The following is a 16,372-nucleotide window of genomic DNA, read 5'->3' as shown; positions in this document are numbered from 1 at the left end:
AATAGAACATAGATGACATATCAGATGTTTAAACTGAGAAAATGTATCATTTAAAGAGAAAAATTAGGTGATTTTAAATTTCATGACAACAACACATCTCAAAAAAGTTGGGACAAGGCCATGTTTACCACTGTGAGACATCCCCTTTTCTCTTTACAACAGTCTGTAAACGTCTGGGGACTGAGGAGACAAGTTGCTCAAGTTTAGGGATAGGAATGTTAACCCATTCTTGTCTAATGTAGGATTCTCGTTGCTCAACTGTCTAAGGTCTTTTTTGTCGTATCTTCCATTTTATGATGCGCCCAATATTTTCTATGGGTGAAAGATCTGGACTGCAGGCTGGCCAGTTCAGTACCCGGACCCTTCTTCTACGCAGCCATGATGCTGTAATTGATGCAGTATGTGGTTTGGCATTGTCATGTTGGAAAATGCAAGGTCTTCCCTGAAAGAGACGTCGTCTGGATGGGAGCATATGTTGCTCTAGAACCTGGATATACCTTTCAGCATTGATGTGTCTTTCCAGATGTGTAAGCTGCCCATGCCACACGCACTAATGCAACCCCATACCATCAGAGATGCAGGCTTCTGAACTGAGCGCTGATAACAACTTGGGTTGTCCTTCTCCTCTTTAGTCCGAATGACACGGCGTCCCTGATTTCCATAAAGAACTTCAAATTTTGATTCGTCTGACCACAGAACAGTTTTCCACTTTGCCACAGTCCATTTTAAATGAGCCTTGGCCAGAGAAGACGTCTGCGCTTCTGGATCATGTTTAGATACGGCTTCTTCTTTGAACTATAGAGTTTTAGCTGGCAACGGCGGATGGCACGGTGAATTGTGTTCACAGATAATGTTCTCTGGAAATATTCCTGAGCCCATTTTGTGATTTCCAATACAGAAGCATGCCTGTATGTGATGCAGTGCCGTCTAAGGGCCCGAAGATCACGGGCACCCAGTATGGTTTTCCGGCCTTGACCCTTACGCACAGAGATTCTTCCAGATTCTCTGAATCTTTTGATGATATTGTGCACTGTAGATGATGATATGTTCAAACTCTTTGCAATTTTACACTGTCGAACTCCTTTCTGATATTGCTCCACTATTTGTCGGCGCAGAATTAGGGGGATTGGTGATCCTCTTCCCATCTTTACTTCTGAGAGCCGCTGCCACTCCAAGATGCTCTTTTTATACCCAGTCATGTTAATGACCTATTGCCAATTGACCTAATGAGTTGCAATTTGGTCCTCCAGCTGTTCCTTTTTTGTACCTTTAACTTTTCCAGCCTCTTATTGCCCCTGTCCCAACTTTTTTGAGATGTGTTGCTGTCATGAAATTTCAAATGAGCCAATATTTGGCATGAAATTTCAAAATGTCTCACTTTCGACATTTGATATGTTGTCTATGTTCTATTGTGAATACAATATCAGTTTTTGAGATTTGTAAATTATTGCATTCCGTTTTTATTTACAATTTGTACTTTGTCCCAACTTTTTTTGGAATCGGGGTTGTAAGTAAAAATTTGACTGGAGAACTTTCTCTTGTATCGGAGTAACATTTGACCAGTGGGATCTGTACTTTGACTTAAAATAATGAAGTTGGGTACTCTGCCCAACTCTGAATATAAACTCCTCAGTCTGTATCTTTTCATGTGTTTATAATCTTGTAAGTATGTACAGTATTTTTAAGCCTGTGTGTGGATGCATGGTTGTTTGTTTGTATGCCTGTCTGTACTCTTGTGTGTATGCGCGTGCATTCCTAAATCTGTGTTTGTAATCGTGTGTGTGTGTGTGTTTGTGTGTGTGTGTGAATGAGAGCTTAAGTTTCTTTAATTATGGAGAAAACCCACACATTGTCTGTCTGTTTCTGTATGTCTCTGTTTGGAAGGGAGGTGCGTAAGAAGCTTGTTTTCTCTTTTTCTCAAAGTTTTTCTGCATGTGTTACCAGATATTACCAACTCCCTGCCTCAATACAGTAGCGGTTCACTTCATCTTAGCAGGAAATCCCACTAGACCTCCACACCAGGTCCCTCAGCTCTGGTGATTAATGTTCAGCTCACAAACCATTCAGTGTTGAGAATAAACTTCAAAACTGCTCTCTATATCTTATGTAGTGAACACTGTCAGAAATAGGGGTACAGTCGGGAGTCCTTTTCTGTCCCAAGGTATAATCTACACTAATGTACCCCTCCAGGGCTCGTTATTGGACCTCAAGGTAACTATGTGTACCATTTTAAGGCCAAAAAGGTACATATATGTTCCTAAGCAATATATAAACGGTACAACTAAGTACCTTAGAGGCTACTGCCTCAGTGACAAGCCATTGTACCCATAAAGGTACAATAATGTACTTTTTTTTTTCTAAGAGTGAAGTGCCATTCTGTGCCACTTAAATGGTTGAAACTTTTAGTACTTGTATTACTGTCTCTTCGCCCTGTATTTTATTTGGACTGGATCCTGCGTCACTTCTAAGTCATTTTGATAAGTGTCTACAAAATAAGTAAATGTAGCATAAATAGAAATAAATGTTATATTGCTTGACACGTACACTGGAACACTCTGATTTTTGTTATTGTCTGAAATCTATCTATAATAGGATACTAATTTGAATGTATATCCATCCATCCATTATCTGTAGCCACTTATCCTGTTCTACAGGGTCAGAGGCAAGCCGGAGCCGAGCCCAGCTGACTATGGGTGAGAGGTGGGATACAACCAGGACAAGTCGCCAGGTCATCGCCGTCACACCGATTAACCTAACCTGCATGTCTTTGGGGGAAACTGGAGCACCCGAAGGAAACCCACGCAGACACGGGGAGAACATGCAAACTCCATACAGAAAGGCCCTCGCTGGCCGCTGGGCTCGAACCCAGGACCTTCTTGCTGTGAGGCGACAGTGCTAACCACGACACCACCATGCCACCCTGAATTTATATCCATCCATCCATTATCTGTAGCTGCTTATCCTGTCCTACAGGGTCACAGGCAAGTTGGAGCCTATCCCAGCTGACTACGGGCGAAAGGCGGGGTACACCCTGGACAAGTCGCCAGGTCATCGTAGGGCTGACACATAGACACAGACAACCATTCACACTCACATTCACACCTACGGTCAATTTAGAGTCACCAATTAGCCTAACCTGCATGTCTTTGGACTGTGGGGGAAACCAGAGCACCCCGAGGAAACCCACGCGGACACGGGGAGAACATGCAAACTCCACACAGAAAGGCCCTCACCGGCCGTTGGGCTCGAACCCAGGACCTTCTTGCTTTGAGGCCACAGTGCTCACCACTACACCACCGTGCCACCCTGAATTTATATCCTCATCTCATCTCATTATCTGTAGCTGCTTTATCCTGTTCTACAGGGTCACAGGCAAGCTGGAGCCTATCCCAGCTGACTACGGGCGAAAGGCGGGGTACACCCTGGACAAGTTGCCAGGTCATCACAGGGCTGACACATAGACACAGACAGGCTCGAACCCAGAACCTTCTTGCTGTGAGGCGACAGTGCTAACCACTACACCGCCGTGCCACCCTGAATTTATATCCTATTAGCCTAAATATTATAGTTGAGTATCCTGGTGTATAATATTATAGCTGAGTGTACGCTGATGTATTATGGTTCTAGGCTTTAAAACTGGATAAATCTCAAATGATCTCTTTAAAACCTGATGTATTTCCTAAAACATCCCAATTAGTCGGATTATAAGTGTCTTACTGTACTCTAATCATGCCTTAACTGTAAGTAGATCTCTGTGTCAACATAGATTTAATTTTAGTCTAATTTCTCTCCAGTGTTACTATTATTACATTAAACTCGTATACTAGCGTACTAAGCAGTGCACGTGGTGAACTCTTGGTGTCTCGGGTTACTTGAACTATGAAGAAAAATGACGACACTGTTTCGTTTCAGTGACAAGAAGCTGAAAAAAAAAACCCGTACAATCTTCTTGTCTACTTGTATTTTTTTAATTCACGTAAAAACCAAAGGCATCTCAGGTTGCGTACTAATTTGTTATACTATTTAGTAGAGTAGTATGTACTGTATATCGCTAATGTATCATTTGCGCCCTCTAGTGGTGATAATGGGATTTGCTTGGGGAACCACAACAAACATGGCGGATTGGATTTGATATAAATAGGTAAGGATTTTTTTTAGTCGTAATATTATTATTAGTAGTAGTCTGTGGTATGTCGTAAAAACATAACGACGAGTAATAAAACATTTTGTTTAGATTTTTAATTGGTCAGTAATGTGATTTGAGGATAGATAAATATGTGGTTGAAACATTAGCAACAACAGTTCGCACAATAGTCCTGAGCTCTTTGGTTGAATTACAAATACTTTCACACTTTCTACTTTAGTGCCCGTTATAGGGAATAGCAGACTGGCTTGTACGCCCTATGTAGTGCACTACTTTTTCAGTAATGATTCTTTTGGGTTCAGCCTCTTTGGCTGCTTTGTCTTTTGTTTGTACATGAAATGAAATACAGTGGTGCTTGAAAGTTTGTGAACCCTTTAGAATTTTCTATATTTCTGCATAAATATGATCTAAAACATCATCAGATTTTCACACAAGTCCTAAAAGTAGATAAAGAGAACCCAGTTAAACAATTGAGACAAAAATATCATACTTGGTCATTTATTTATTGAGGAAAATGATCCAGTATTACATATCTGTGAGTGGCAAAAGTATGTGAACCTTTGCTTTCAGTATCTGGTGTGACCCCCTTGTGCAGCAATAACTGCAACTAAACGTTTCCGGTAACTGTTGATCAGTCCTGCACACCGGCTTGGAGGAATTTTAGCCCGTTCCTCCGTACAGAACAGCTTCAACTCTGGGATGTTGGTGGGTTTCCTCACATGAACTGCTCGCTTCAGGTCCTTCCACAACATTTCGATTGGATTAAGGTCAGGACTTTGACTTGGCCATTCCAAAACATTCACTTTATTCTTCTTTAACCATTCTTTGGTAGAACGACTTGTGTGCTTAGGGTCGTTGTCTTGCTGCATGACCCACCTTCTCTTGAGATTCAGTTCATGGACAGATGCCCTGACATTTTCCTTTAGAATTCGCTGGTATAATTCAGAATTCATTGTTCCATCAATGATGGCAAGCCGTCCTGGCCCAGATGCAGCAAAACAGGCCCAAACCATGATACTACCACCACCATGTTTCACAGATGGAATGCACTGTTTTGGGTTGTTTTACAATCAGGGTACAAAGTTTGTGTTACAGGGGTCCAAAATTCAAATTGATTCAAACTGGTTCTTGTACCAGTTTTTAAGTGAAGGACAAGTTAAAGAACAGATTTCATGTAATTGTTTGACATGTGTGTATGGTAGTTTTGTGTAATCTGCTATAAGATAAAGAAGATTAAGTGTAGCTTTAAGCAGGGCTGGGAGAAACAAATGAAGTGATTCTCGGAGAGGACTTTTTTTTTTGACAATTCAGAATCCGCTACTTCCATAGTGCTTTTAAATATAAGGCTGTAAGCTTTGTGTTAGTTGTCTCTAATATTTACGTCCCAATTTCTTGACCACATTTTAGGATGAAAATAATCATTTTAGATATGTTATTTTATATTGAAAAATTAGCTGTCTTGGAGAGGACATTTTTTGACACAATTACATACTAATTTGATCAAAATAGTCTGAAAACTTACTGCCATTCAACATTAAAACTTAACGATGTTTCCAATGATATGGAACCAAATATGTGTTTTATGGTATAAAGAATTATTTAAGTGCATCCCTTTTGGAGCTACCTGTGGTCAAAAAAGCACTTTTTCTAAATGACACGAGTAATTTTGCTAAATATGACATATATTGCTAGCCTGGCAAGCCAGACTAAACGTGAATATTTAGTCTGGCCTCGATCCGTAGACATTTCCGAAGGGGGTAGGAGGAACAAACCGCTGTCTTTCAAACTGTCTCTGTGCGTATAGGCCAACGCTCTGACCAATCAGCGCAACAGTGACTGTGACGTAGTCAGAGCGACAGAAAGCAGTGGGGGAGGCCTTGAAATAAATAATTTTTCAAAATGCGTATTAATTAATAAACAGGTTCTAGATATTAAGAAGTTTGGAGATAATGACCACAAGTTTGGAGTCTGTACCACATACACTCATTTTTTTTCCAAGTGTTTTTCAAGGGTTTGCTTAAACTGTTTTTGAGAGTTTTTATTTAGTGGTGTTTGGTGAAATAATTTCCCTTAAATTTAAAATAACGGGAAAATAAGAAACAATCAAAAAGTAATGTTTCAAAGCTGTTTATTAATTCTTCGTACTGCACAAACTAGCCCCATCCTTTTGGCTACGAACGGAGCCAGCTGGTAGATCAGACTTTTGCCATAGCCGGTCGGCAAAACAGCGAAAACATCCTTCTTGAAAAGGAATGAGCGGAGAGCCTCTTCCTGCTCATGTTTCAACGAAAGCTCCAAGTCTAATTCTTCTAAAACTGATTCCAAAGCGGAGTCAAACGCGCGCTGTTCACTAGCCGTAGCCATCTTTCCTGCTGTGCTTTCTCCAGCGTCGCGCAGCTTTGTCGTCACTCCTGCAAAAGCCCGCCCAAAGAATCCAAACAAAAACCTTGCGTTGTGATTGGCGGGCACGATTTGATGCCCGGGGTGTTTTTGTTTATATGGTGCGAGGCTAGACCCACTCGCTAGGCAAAAATATTTTTGACCACTAGGCGGGTGGGTCTAGTTTACTAGGCTAATATATTGCCATACATTCACCAAAAATAACGTTATCACCAATTTTTTTTTGCATGGTAAATAGAGCTATTACAGGGCTACAATAAACAACCAAGTTTATTTAGTCAGGCCTTTTGATATTGAAGATATTAAGTGTTAAATGTGATTTTTAGCTTGTGTACCCTGATTGTAAAACAACCCATTTCCTTTTTCCAAACGTAACGCTTCTCATTTAAACCAAAAAGTTCTATTTTGATCTCATCCGTCCACAAAACATTTTTCTAATAGCCTTCTGGCTTGTCCACGTGATCTTTAGCAAACTGCAGACAAGCAGCAATGTTCTTTTTGGAGAGCAGTGGCTTTCTCCTTGCAACCCTGCCATGCACACCATTGTTGTTCAGTGTTCTCCTGATGGTGGACTCATGAACATTAACATTAGCCAATGTGAGAGAGGCCTTCAGTTGCTTAGAAGTTACCCTGGAGTCCTTTGTGACCTCGCCGACTATTATACGCCTTGCTCCGGGAGTGATCTTTGTTGGTCGACCACTCCTGGGGAGGGTAACAATGGTCTTGAATTTCCTCCATTTGTACACAATCTGTCTGACTGTGGATTGGTGGAATCCAAACCCTTTAGAGATGGTTTTATAACCTTTTCCAGCCTGATGAGCATCAACAACGCTTTTTCTGTGGTCCTCTGAAATCTCCTTTGTTCGTGCCATGATACACTTCCACAAATGTGTTGTGAAGATCAGACTTTGATGGATCCCTGTTCTTTAAATAAAACAGGGTGCCCACTCACACCTGATTGTCATCCCATTGATTGAAAACACCTGACTCTAATTTCACCTTCAAATTAACTGCTAATCCTAGAGGTTCACATACTTTTGCCACTCAGATATGTAATATTGGATCATTTTCCTCAATAAATAAATGACCAAGTATAATATTTTGTCTCGTTTGTTTAACTGGGTTCTCTTTATCTACTTTTAGGACTTGTGTGAAAATCTGATGATGTTTTAGGTCATAAATTAGATTAGATTAGATAAAACTTTATTAATCCCTTTGGGCGGGTTCCCTCAGGGAAATTAAGATTCCAGCAGCATCATTACAGATAAACAGAGAAAAGAAATAGAGAAAACTTCTAGATAAATTAAAATAAATTAAGTATTTACATATGCAAATATAAAAGAATAAGATATGGGGAAGAGAGGAAGGGGGGGAGCAGTGGGGTTAGGGTAAGTGTGTGTGTGTGGTGGTGGGGGGGGGGGGAAGCAGGAAAGATATTGCACTTTATATTGCACATTATATTGCACATTGTCCGGTATTGCTTATTGTTAGGCTAGGCTACTGCTCCTTTCCGTTCTCTGTCCTCCTGTTACCCCTCCTCCCCCCAGAGAGGAGTTGTACAGTCTGATGGCGTGAGGGACAAAGGAGTTTTTGAGTCTGTTCGTCCTGCACTTGGGAAGGAGCATTCTGTCACTGAACAGGCTCCTCTGGTTGCTGATGACGGTGTGCAGAAATATTGAAAATTCTAAAGGGTTCACAATCTTTCAAGCACCACTGTATAACGTTGTAATACATTGATTTGTTCTATTGTCCCAGTAATGACGAGTTACAAAATAGTTTCTTTTTTTTTTTATTTAGCTGTGACAATGGAGATAAAGGAAATTACACGTATGGCGATACGAATAGAGAAACTACACAAGGATGGAAATTATGAAGACATTTCTTGTTTACTAACAGACATCTACAACAGCAATGTGACACTAGAGCAACTACAGACCACTGACATTGCCAAGAACATTTATCAGCTTTTAAAGTCATGTCCTGTAGCCAGTATTCGTAAAAGAGGAAAGGTGATTCTTTCAAAATGGAAGCGTTTGTATGGTTCACAACATGAACACAAAAACATCAAAGACACAAATCAGACAAAGGAATGTGGAACAGATGAAGCAGAAGCAGCCAAACAGGACCTAGATCGAAAAGTGAACGACGACGAAACAATAATACGCTTCGACGTTGAAGAGAGTAATGTGGACCAAGAATCAAGTGATTCATCTTCTGCGAAAGATGTGTCATCAAAAGAAGAATGTTCTTCAAGACTTCCTCAAGAAGATTCGAAAACCACCTTAATGGTTCCACCTCTGATGAGCAGCTCAGCAGTCTTGAGAAACAAGTGTGTTGAACTCCTTATCCAGGCTCTAAATACAGATCAAGCTGATCCTGAGCTGACAAACCAGCTTGCTCACACAATCGAAACACACATATATGCCCTTCACGGCCATAATCCTCCCAAATACAAATCTTGCATAAGAAGTAAGTTGGCCAACTTGAAGAACCCAAAGAACCCTCACCTACGGCAGGGTCTTCTGAGTGGCAGATTGGCTCCAGAGGAGTTTGCCCGGATGTCTGCTCAGGAGATGGCTGGTGATGAGTTGCGCCAGCTCAGGCAGGGCTACACGGCAGCGGGCATTAACGAACACCAGCTGCCACAGGGACTGGAGGGGACGGCCACGACAAAGGTGCGATGCAATCGCTGTGAAGGGATGGACTGTAGGATGACGCAGATCTCCCGTGGCACACTTTTCCTGCCCTCCTGGGTGAAGAAAGGTAGTATCGATGAAGAAGCCGTGACCTTCATGACTTGTGCTAACTGTGGGGCGCAGTGGTACCATAACCGCTGGGTGTGCCTTTGATTTGACTCTGAAAACATTGGAAAATCTTCAAGACTACAGGGTGGTATTGTGGTGCAGTGGGTAGTGTCACCACCTCACAGCACCAGGGACCCTGGTTTGCGTACTGTCTGTAGAATTTTGCATGTTATGACCCTGACTAGGTCATATTAATTTATCATATTTATGCTTGTATAGGGGTGGCACAGTGGTGTAGTGGTTAGCGCTGTCGCCTCACCGCAAGAAGGTCCGGGTTCGAGCCCCGTGGCCGGCGAGGGCCTTTCTGTGTGGAGTTTGCATGTTCTCCCCGTGTCCGCGTGGGTTTCCTCCGGGTGCTCCGGTTTCCCCCACAGTCCAAAGACATGCAGGTTAGGTTAACTGGTGACTCTAAATTGACTGTAGGTGTGAATGTGAGTGTGAATGGTTGTCTGTGTCTATGTGTCAGCCCTGTGATGACCTGGCGACTTGTCCAGGGTGTACCCCGCCTTTCGCCCATAGTCAGCTGGGATAGGCTCCAGCTTGCCTGCGACCCTGTAGAACAGGATAAAGCGGCTAGAGATAATGAGATGAGATGCTTGTATAGTATACTTGGACAGTTAGTGGGCTATTATTTGCCTACTAAATACGCTGTGGTAGCATGCTATACTGTATTTATATGATAAAAAATGTGGAATATAATACTTATATGCACATGTTAAATATTATATTCTTTTACAAACACTTCTGTTAACCACCAAGATTTATGATCAATCCAAGATTGAAAATACGGCTTGAGTTCATGTCTTTCAAACTGTGCGTTTTAAAAGCTCAGCTCCTCTTGAATGACCACCCCTGACAAGAATCAATCTGTTACTGAAGATGAACGAATGAATGAATACGACTGTTGCAAATCATATCAGATAGCAGAACGAATCCTAGACTTTTTGTATGATCACTTTCTTTATATCTCAAGTGCAATAACATACTAGTGCATCTCAAAAAATTAAAATACCATGAAAAAGTTTATTTTTTCATAATTTAATTCAAAAAGGTAAACTTTCATATATTCTATATTCATTACATGTAAAGTGAAATATTTAAAGCCTTTTTTTGTTTTAATTTTGATGATTATGGCTTATAGCTCATGAAAATCAGAAATCCAGTATCTCAAATTATTAGAATATTCCCTAAGATCAATCAAAAAAAAGGATTTACAATACAGAAATGTCCAACTTCTGAAAAGTATATTAATTTATACACTCAATACTTGGTTGGGGCTCCTTTACCATGAATTACTGTATCAATGCGGTGTGGCATGGAGGTGATCAGTCTGTGGCACTGCTGAGGTGTTACTGAAGCCCAGGTTGCTTTGATAGTGGCCTTCAGCGTATCTGTATTTTTGAGTCGGGTGTTTCTCATCTTCCTCTTGACAATACCCCATAGATTCTCTATGGGGTTCAGGTCAGGCAAGTTGGCTGGCCAATCAAACACAGTAATATCATGGTCAGCAAACCATTTGGTAGTAGTTTTGGCACTGTGGGTAGGTGCTAAGTCCTGCTGGAAAAGGAAATCAACATCTCCAAAAAGCTCGTCAGCAGATGGAAGCATGAAGTGCTCTAAAATCTTCTGGTGGATGGCTGTGTTGACTTTGGACTTGATAAAATACAGTGGACCAACACCAGCAGATGACATGGCACCCCAAATCATCACAGACTGTGGAAACTTCACACTGGGCTTCAAACACCTTGGATTCTGTGCCTCTCCACTCTTCCTCCAGACTCTAGAACCGTGATTTCCAAATTAAATGCAAAATGTACTTTCATCTGAAAAGAGGACTTTGGACCACTGAGCAACAGTCCATTTCTTTCTCTCCTTAGCCCAGATAAGACACTTCTGACATTGTCTCTGGCTCAGGAGTAGCTCGATATTAGGAATGCGAAAGTTGTATCCCCTTTCTTGAAGATGTCTGTTCGTGATGGGTCTTGATACACTGACACCAGCCTCAGTCCACTCCTTGTGAAGCTCTCCCAAGTTCTTGAATCAACTTTTCTTGACAATCCTCTCAAGACTGCGGCCATCCCTGTTGCTTGTGCACCTTTTCCAGCCACCCTTTTCAGCAATGACCTTTTGTGGCTTACCCTCCTTGTAGAGGGCATCAGTGATCATCTTCTGGACAACAGTCAAGTCAGCAGTCTTCCCCATGATTGTGGTTGTGTGTACTGAACTAGACCGAGAGATACACTGTGTTCATACTGTTTTACTCAAACTCGAAATGAAATATTCTAATATTTTGAGATGGGTTTTTTTATGTTTTTGTACTGTATGCTATACTGATTAAAATTAAAATAGAAAAATGCTTGAAACATTTTAGTTTATGTGTAATGAGTCTATAATATATAACATTTTCACTTTCTTAAATAACTGATGGAAAATATTGAACTTTTTCACAATATTCTAATTTTTTGAGATGCACTAGTATATAGTTTCAGCAGGAAGGTCACTCTTTTCATTTCCGTATTAATTATGTATAACATCCAGCTGTGCATATTAAAATGAGAATGTGTCCTGCAATGCCATGGTTACTATTCCCGAAAGATATATTTCCTGTTCTGCATGTGATGAACAGCTGTTTAGAATGTCATTGTGGGTTTGTAATGCTGATTATAATCAGTTTTTCTGGCTGAATAAGATCCACTTTTGAGGAAAATGACTTCACAATTGCTTACAGTTACATATTTCTAACCAGAAAAGAAATGGAGAACATGAAAAGGAGGGTTAAATGAAATAGGAAAATCCATACCCTGGGTTTGAATGTACGTCCAGCAAAGTTCAATATGCACAGATTGTAATATATTTTCACGTATACAGCTATATTTCACAAAAACGGAAGCATTTTATTATCTGAAAGTAATTGCACACGATGTGAATATTAATAGATGAGTGTGCCTGCCTGCATGTTGTATTCTGTGACAAATCTTTCTCATTTAATAGGAGACACTCAGATCAGCACTAAAGTTGACCAGCCCAAGAGACAATGCGCTCGTAGAGGAATGATCAGGCCGAAACTCCATCGCCTTCCTGCAGACATGTGATACGAAGTGTGCCACATGTGCAGTGAACATGTGACTCAGTAATCTGCAGTCTGGGGGCAGTTTTCCCATGATGCTTTGCTGCAGAGAGCTTCAATGCATCAATACACTGTAGGCCTGTAGCTTGCAGCAGTTATATCTGATATGAGTCTCGTTTGAGAGCACTGTGACCCAAGTTATTATTTGTTGTACTGTTTGTAGAGAGATAAAGCACTTTATTAAAAGGGTGAAACTTGTGATTGTAGTGAATATAAAATTATGGCTGACTTTTTTTGTAATAAAGTGGCACTATTTGGGGATGAAAATACACTCTAGTGGATGGAAATAAATAGTGACAGAAATCTATACCTTCTAATTTTAATGTGGAAGGTGTTTTTTGTTTTTTTAAATAAATGGTGTCTCAGGACACTGTTGTCAATGACACTGTCAATTCATTAAGAGACCAAAAAAAAAGAAAATCGTCCTAAATAAGTTCAAAACACACTGTTGTGACTAACAGTATGTATGAATAGCGATTTTGACACAATTAGACCTTCATGATGAGCTGTTATTTTAGGTCAGGTGGCCTGAATTGGAGAGTTGAAGCAAGATAAATTATCTTAGCCTCATTTAAGACGCCTTATGGTTTTTTAAAAAATATTGTTTTATTATATTTTATAATATAATTATTATATTCGGCGGCACGGTGGTGTAGTGGTTAGCGCTGTCGCCTCACAGCAAGAAGGTCCTGGGTTCGAGCCCCGGGGCCGGCGAGGGCCTTTCTGTGCGGAGTTTGCATGTTCTCCCCGTGTCCGCGTGGGTTTCCTCCGGGTGCTCCGGTTTCCCCCACAGTCCAAAGACATGCAGGTTAGGTTAACTGGTGACTCTAAATTGACCGTAGGTGTGAATGTGAGTGTGAATGGTTGTCTGTGTCTATGTGTCAGCCCTGTGTTGACCTGGCGACTTGTCCAGGGTGTACCCCGCCTTTCGCCCGTAGTCAGCTGGGATAGGCTCCAGCTTGCCTGCGACCCTGTAGAAGGATAAAGCGGCTAGAGATAATGAGATGAGATTATTATATTTTGATTTCACATTTGCTTTCTTTTCCAAAGTAAAAGGCTGACAGCCTTGGAGTTGTGTTGTAATTCCCAATACCAGTCTGGCCCAAGTGCCAATTGTAAATTTATTGAATTTCTTTTTTTTTGCAAGGTGGCCAGAAACCTTATTAATATTCATGAGGACAGTGCTACCTGATTGGCCAATGAATGAATAAAGTGCTAGCTGATTGGTCGGTGAATGCCTTATGTTTTAGAGGGTAAAAGTTCATCAGTCTAGAAACTTAGATAGCTTTTATGAACTTTAACCCTTACCTTACTGCAACATATGTGTTCTCTGATATGGGGTTTCCATATCAAAACAACAGTGAAACATTAAGGCATTCACTGGCCAATCAGGTCGCACATTCCTCAGGAATATTAATCACCCTGCAAAAGGGAAATTTGTTACCTTAGGTCTAACTAAAGATACTTTGCTTCCCTGAATATGATCATTTATTTGTATTTAAAAACACTGCAAGGTTGCTATTTTAGTCAGGGAGCATACTCTGCAAAATTTGCCAAGTCTGGTTTCTCAGTATTAACCCTTTATTTACATCCCAAACAAATTATTTTTACTTCTTATAATCACCATTTCCACAAAAAAAGGAAATGCTAAATATCACATGGAAGAACGTAAAAACAACAACAAAAATATACATATCACTTAAGTCCATTATAACAAATGTATTTTTTTAAATTACCTGTTTACTAACTTTATGTGAATAGAAATCATATATTTACACGATATTATCAAGTTAAGTTTAAAATGAGACCTTTAAGCACATAGAGAACATAAAACAGCCAGAAATATTTACACTATTGCTACAGAACTTGAGAATATTTATAGTTTATCTACATTCCAGAGCTCAGCTCACAATCTCTCATTTCAGAAATTTCCGTGATACATTTATTACTAAGCTGCTAGCAGTTTCTGTTTTTTTTTTTAATGTCCAAACTACATCAAGAAGTAACACTTTGCCTAAGGATTCAAACACAAAACACGAAGATAAAAGCAGTTATTGGTAACACATATTATGAGCAGAAATAAAGCAGAATGAGCATTTTCTAAGCGCATGCATATTAAGCTACCTTCAAACGTGTCCACATGTTTATGATGCAATGAACTCGTCATCATTTGATATTCCATATTAATGAATAAGTAAAAAAACGAATGATACTTCGAATTCGAAATATTATATTTGACGTGCAGGTTTCAAATTTTGTCTTATAAAATATTTTATTCAAATAAGGACTCACTTATCCCAGCTTTTTATTGAAGAGTTGGTATGTGGACACATTGTTATTAAGCATTAGCATATTAGCACAAAGCACATTTACAGGATAGGTGCAAGGATGAGGAATCTGTTGTGGTTGTGTATGGAGAGTGCATGGACTGATAAGCATCAGACATTTCAGTAACTCTATAACTAACAGGTTCACTAGTTATCTACAATTTGTAAGAAAGAGTTATATTCTTAATTATGGCAAACATCTGAGACAAGTATGCAAACATACAGATAGGCAAAGATCGACACACAACGACGCGACTAACTTGCTGAAATATTTTTGCGACAGAGTTATGGGACCCGTGGGCGGCACGGTGGTGTAGTGGTTAGCGCTGTTGCCTCACAGCAAGAAGGTCCTGGGTTCAAGCCCCGGGGCCGGCGAGGGCCTTTCTGTGTGGAGTTTGCATGTTCTCCCCGTGTCCGCGTGGGTTTCCTCCGGGTGCTCCGGTTTCCCCCACAGTCCAAAGACATGCAGGTTAGGTTAACTGGTGACTCTAAATTGACCGTAGGTGTGAATGTGAGTGTGAATGGTTGTCTGTGTCTATGTGTCAGCCCTGTGATGACCTGGCGACTTGTCCAGGGTGTACCCCGCCTTTCGCCCGTAGTCAGTTGGGATAGGCTCCAACTTGCCTGCGACCCTGTAGAACAGGATAAAGCAGCTAGAGATAATGAGATGAGTTATGGGACCCCAACAGAAAATCAGTCACCTTGTTAAACACTTTTTTTTATCAATCTTGAAACAAACATACTTTTAGATAAAGAATCTATAGAGTAACAAACTCCTAAAAGCAAAAAGTTATGTCAGTTGAATAGACTGAGCAGCACACCACACCACCTCTGAGGTTCGAACTGATCCCACTCAGTAGTTTAGGTCCTTTTAGGGTTAAATGGGTATCTAATGTGCGTACGAACCATGCTTTTGACCTGAGTAAAAAGGTTGTGTGCCACAAATAACACCTATTATGGATATAATAATTGCATATTAATGATGTAATACTTTTATACCAACAGAGGTGGACAGTAATGAAGTACATTTACTTGAGTACTGTACTTAAGTACACTTTTTGAGTATCTGTACTTTACTTGAGTATTATTTTTGCTGGAAACTTATGACTTTAATTTAACTACATTTGAAAGGCAAATATCGTACTTTTCACTCCACTACAGTTCTATCAAGGTCCTTGTTACTCTAACGAGTAACAAGGACCTTGATAGAACTGTAGTGGAGTGAAAAGTACGATATTTGCCTTTCAAATGAAGCGGCTTTGAAAGTGGATGTTTTTTCTTTTCTTTTCTAAAATGAGATTGATTTTTTCCCAGGTGACACTGAGACAGCCGATCAGTAATCACTAGGGTCACGTCACGTCCATAGACTGGATAAAATCAAGTTCAATGATTTCGCAGTAGCCTTATTTGAACACGATCAGTTGATGGCAGAATGGAAGGAGGCGGTTCTTTTGGGGAATGCACGCACTCATGGCCCATGAACCCATGTTTCAGTTTTCTGAAAGGAATAAAGAGTTGTTTCGTTTTAAATGTTTGCTTTGTTTGCTTAAAACAAACTACATCAAGGCCT

General features: G+C 40.4%; 1 protein-coding gene across 1 annotated transcript; it reads left to right on the top strand.

Moving 5' to 3' along the window:
• The first annotated feature begins 4,055 nt into the window (after positions 1 to 4,055).
• On the top strand, positions 4,056 to 12,782 carry LOC132866729 (transcription elongation factor A N-terminal and central domain-containing protein). The gene is made up of 2 exons (XM_060899511.1): positions 4,056 to 4,141; positions 8,342 to 12,782. The coding sequence occupies exon 2, from the start codon at positions 8,350 to 8,352 to the stop codon at positions 9,391 to 9,393; it is 1,044 nt and encodes a 347-aa protein (XP_060755494.1). The 5' UTR covers positions 4,056 to 4,141; positions 8,342 to 8,349; the 3' UTR covers positions 9,394 to 12,782.
• The last annotated feature ends 3,590 nt before the right edge of the window (positions 12,783 to 16,372 follow it).

Source organism: Neoarius graeffei, chromosome 18 (genome assembly GCF_027579695.1).
Source record: "Neoarius graeffei isolate fNeoGra1 chromosome 18, fNeoGra1.pri, whole genome shotgun sequence".
Lineage (NCBI taxonomy): Eukaryota > Metazoa > Chordata > Actinopteri > Siluriformes > Ariidae > Neoarius > Neoarius graeffei.
Note: the sequence above shows the minus strand (reverse complement) of the source record. Positions and strands in the feature narration are given on the sequence as shown.